The sequence below is a fragment of the Scylla paramamosain genome, chromosome 12 (genome assembly GCF_035594125.1).
Source record: "Scylla paramamosain isolate STU-SP2022 chromosome 12, ASM3559412v1, whole genome shotgun sequence".
Classification (NCBI taxonomy): Eukaryota; Metazoa; Arthropoda; class Malacostraca; order Decapoda; family Portunidae; genus Scylla; species Scylla paramamosain.
In genome coordinates, this window is record NC_087162.1 from 14,257,948 (window position 1) to 14,262,947 (window position 5,000).

At 41.3% G+C, this 5,000-nt stretch overlaps 1 protein-coding gene across 1 annotated transcript in view; it reads right to left on the reverse strand.

Moving 5' to 3' along the window:
- LOC135105728 (sarcolemmal membrane-associated protein-like) overlaps window positions 1-5,000 on the reverse strand; it is a 90,813-nt gene that overhangs the window by 71,066 nt on the left and 14,747 nt on the right. Inside the window, 1 exon segment of the mRNA XM_064014167.1 lies at window positions 3,169-3,794. Coding sequence (XP_063870237.1) covers window positions 3,169-3,288 — 120 coding nt within the window. The 5' untranslated portion in view covers window positions 3,289-3,794.

Here is a 5,000-nt window from a genome sequence, read left to right on the forward strand (position 1 = left end):
TTTATTTCAGACAATATACATTTTCTATTTATTTATATATATTTTTTTATTTTATTTCAAATTATATCATTTTTTTTCAGACTAATTTATTCATTTTTATGTGTGATGATGGTACAGGTGGATTCAGAAACATTGTACTACATATTAAAGATGTATATTCCAATCCTGGTCTTGATCTTTATTCTCATTGCCAAGTTCTGTGTATCTATTTATTTTTCTTGATTGATACAAAAGTTGTATGTGCTTTTATTGCCAGTACAGTCATGGTTATTAACAGTGTTTTGTGTTTTGCCTCAGAAGTTCCTTTATGTGTTTAGAATCTATATGTTACCAAGTTTTTTTCCTGTAAGGTAGATCAGGTACCTTACACTTTTCACAGCATAAAACCCATCAACAAAACAGTTACAATCACTGATAAGAAAGGGACAAAAAGTATAGGTTTCCCAATACGTGACCAGTACAACATTGAGATATGGCTGAGAAACACAAGGAAACATCTTCAAGAGTGGTTTGTAATGAAGGAACCTTGTGCTGAATGGCAGCGACAGTTGAGATGGGGGAAGAGGAATGACAGTAGCAGTGAGAGCAGAGCGAGAAGGTGGTTGCATGATTTCTGACTATGCAATAATTCCATCATCCAGAACTCTATCATCTCCAACCTTAATGCCTTTTTTTCCTTTCATCATGCACTCAACTACAGTCTTCCCTCACACAGCTTGTCCTCCTGTCTGAAGGTGTGAACTTTTATGTTGGGTATATATTTTCTTATATTACACCTTTGTCATGGAGGAGACCAGTCAAGGACACACACACAAAAAAAGGAGAAAAAAAAAAAAGTGAGAGAAAAAAGGCTGCTGTTTTGCCACTCATGAGAAAAGTCAGCAAAAAAGATGAGGGTCCAAAATAGAGGTAGATTTAGAGATTAATTTTGTTCTTGGTGGATCAACTGTTAAAAAGTGGATGCAACAGAATGCCATGCAAGAATTGTGAAATCATCCTTGACAACTCCAGCATTGTAACTCCCACTAGAGTGTGTTGAAAGAAACTGCAGCGGTAGGATGCCAAAACAAGAAATGTGAATGCTCTTGAAAACTCCTGTAACTTTCGCAAGAGCCTCACAAGAATCATAACAACACCCTTGAAAACTCCATTAACTTCCACTACAGCCTGTCAAAAGTTGAACTATCACAAAAACAATACCACAAGAATCACAAAAACACCCTTGAAAACCCCAATAACTTCCACAACACCCATACAAGAATCACAAAAACACACCCTTGAAAACCCTAATAACTTCCACAACACTCACACAAGAATAACAACCCTTGAAAACCCCCAATAGCTTCCACAACACCCATACAAGAATCATAAAAAACACCCTTGAAAACCCCAATAATTCCAGAGGAGCCTGTTAGAAGTAGCTGCAACACAACAGCATAATGTTTAAGAGCATGAACCAGGGCAAGGTGGCATAGTAACCCCGACCCTTATGTGCAGTTAACAGTGGCTAAGCATGACATGGCTGGGGAGGCTGGGAATCTCTCACCCCACTATGCTGTTCCCATGAAATGTGTGATTTTTTTTTTTTTTATTGTTAGTTTCTATTTACTTGTGGTTTAGATTTTGTTTTCCTTCCCTCTGAAAAAATCAAGGTTCTTTTTTTCCCCCAGAAAACATGAATGCATTAAGAAACCATAATGTTCCCTTTTTTCCCAACAGAACATGAATGAACTGTAAAAGAAAGCATAATGTTCTCTTTTTCCCTTATAGAACTGTAATGCATTCATGTTCTCTTTCTTTTCCACAGAACATGAACATAGTGTGAAGTTTCTTTTTATCAATAAATGGGGAAGAGGAGTGGAAGGAAGACATGAGGTGGAAAGAATGAGAGACGGAAGAAGAGTGAAAATATGTAAAGGAAGAAGAATGAAAAGGAAAAGGAGATGAGGGAAGGAGGGAATGGAAGAGTATATAGATGCTGTGTGAATAAATTTTTCTTCAAATTTTTTTCTTTTTTGTTTCTTACTATTTAGTTGTGATTATATTGCTTTCTTTGTCTCTCACTCCTTCCCATCACACCCACTTCCAGGTCCCTAAGGAATGACAGGTTTTACAGAGAAAATTACCAATATAATGCAATGTAATCAGTACACAACATCCAAATATCTACAGAAATTATCAATGCACTAAAAAAAAAAAAAAAATCCTGAACAGTAATTACAAGACTTCCCATTATTATTACCTTTAGAGAGTACCAACAGCATTCTTAAATATAGAAGAAATAGACAGATACATTAAAGAAAAACTAAATAATTCCACAGCTTCACAAAAATACATCAATCTTTACAATATGATTAGCACACAGTAATTTATCACACACACAAAACTAAAGGAGAAACATACTTACCTGCGAGAGAGAGAGAGAGAGAGAGAGAGAGAGAGAGAGAGAGAGAGAGAGAGAGAGAGAGAGAGAGAGAGAGAGAGAGAGAGAGAGAGAGAGAGAGAGAGAGAGAGAGAGAGAGAGAGAGAGAGAGAGAGAGAGGAGGGTGTTTGCTGATTTACTCGCTAAAAAACTGAGATGTGATAAAAGTTGAATGTGGCTTTCAATTCTTGAGATGACGAAATTCTGGCCTTTTAAAATTGTGAGAAGAGGAGGAGGAGGAGGAGGAGGAGGAGGAGGAGGAGGAGGAGGAGGAGGAGGAGGAGGAAAAGAAAGAAAAGGAGAAAGAAGAAAAAAGATAAAGGAAAAAGAAAAGGAAAAGAAGGGGAGGAGGATAAGGCCATGGAGAAGGAGAAGGAAAAGGAGGAAGATGAAGAGTAAGACAAGAATATGAAACAGGAAAAGAAGAAAAAACAAGATTACAAGCCTATCACCTACACCCCCATCGTGTCACTCTGAGCCACACCACAGGTCACACAGGAGGGAGGGTAGGTCATGGGGATCACACAGGAGGGAGGACAGGTAGTGAGATCACACAGGTGACGTAGGAGAAAAGACAGGTCATGGGGTCACACAGGAGGAAGGACAGGTCATGGGATAACACAGGAAGACAGGTCACAGAAGTCACAGAGGAGGGAGGACAGGTCAATGGAGGTTACACAGGAGTGAGGACAGGTCATGGGTCACACAGGAGGCCACACACGCAGGCACACAGATGGGGCACTCACCGGGAAGGGGTGTGAGTTGGGTCTGCACTGGAGTATGGCACGCGCTGTCATCTTGGCCTCAGTGAGGGGGGCCACCCACAGCGGGGGGACCAGCGTGCGCACACCCACAATGTTCACCATCAACCCTGAGCCACCGGGGGGAGGGGGACCACGATGAGGCAGCAGTGGCGGTGACGGGCAGCGGTAGCAGTGGTATGGTCTAGCGGTCAGCTACACGGGCTCCCTGGCCGCCCCCTGCCCCTGCCCCTCACGCAGACTGGCCAGGTCAGGGGCGGTGCACATGCCTGCCCTCACACACCATCACGCACCATCACACTGCACCTGTGAGGTGTCTGACCTAACACTTCACTCCCCCTCTCCCGTCTCTTTTCACACGGTGCTGAGACTGGCAGGGCAGGGCCTCCTCCAGCTGTCGCTGGCACAACACTCGCCTTGCCTTGCCGCAACACACACACACTGGCCGGTATCTGTGTTTCGATTTGGGAAGTTTCACTCAATGGCTAATTCGTTTCCAAACCGGCAATTCGCTAAAGGGTGGAGCACTGCACACGCACACATGCACTCACACACACAGCACACTGGTTTCCCTCACGCACACACACACCCTTTGGTTTCTCGATGTAAGTCTGAAAATAAAGAAAATAAACTGTTAAGACAGAGCATCATCACAAAGCAGACTTGTATGAAAGATGTCACAATTACAATAACATAATACTAAAAGTCTAAGCTTAAAAAAAGACTTGATATAAAGAATGGTAGATGAAACAAGGAAAGGGGAAAGAATAAAAGGTACAAACTAAAAAAAAAAAAAAAAAAAAAACATTAATAATTTAGAGTCTGACACATAAAATACCAAAGCCATCAAACATATTTTCTTCTGTTACAGGTTTTCAACTAAAGTTCAGTCCAGGTTAACAACAATAAAGCTGTGATAACCAATAGATGGTACATTCTGAGTTACACATTCCCTGTCCATCACCCACAACAGTATGAAGCAATCAGCTGATGTCACCAGCCACTTGATGCCAGCCCAAACACAACCCAACGCCAACCCACAGCCACAGAACATAAAGTATCTGTTGTTGTATTCCCTACCATAAGATATAACTAAGGTCTGTATTCATGAACATTTCAGCACCTCTTCTGAGGCATGGAGTACCTGTCTGTATATTCCTTGCCATAAAATTTGACTAAGGTCTGTATTCTTAAACATTTCAGCATCTCTTCTCAGATTCTTTTCACAGGCTGCACTGGAAGTTATTCAGACACTGCAATATTTCCATGACTCTAGCGATAGTTCAAGAAATGTGAATGACTAAAAACACCAATGAGAACCTGACAAGTCATCTTGGTGGTCTTTGACAATAATCTTCAAGAGACAACAAAGCCAGGGGAAAGTTATTCAAGCTCTCAGTCATGTTTTTATAATTCTAGAGACAGTTTAGCAAGCCTTCTGCAACATCAATGTGAAAAAAAAATACTCATGAGAGCCAGTAAATCATCAGAGGCCTTTGAAAATAATCCTTAAGAGACCAATGCATTTAATATGGCCATAAAACGGAGTGAAGTGACAGGAAATCTCATGTATGTATGTATGTCCCTGTGATAAGGGAAGGCACAGGGAGGGAGGCGTCGCACACCGAGATCCCTCAAGCCCTGGAGTGGATGGCTCGTCTCAGCTACCCATCTTTAAAAGGAATGCCAGCCTGGGGTATATTGACAGTCTTTCCAATTGTGCATCACTCTTGTCTCTTATCAGTGTCTGTCTTTGTGTGACCCTGTGAGAGTTTTGTAAATGCACTCAACATGAAAGTCTCAGGTAACTCCAGATT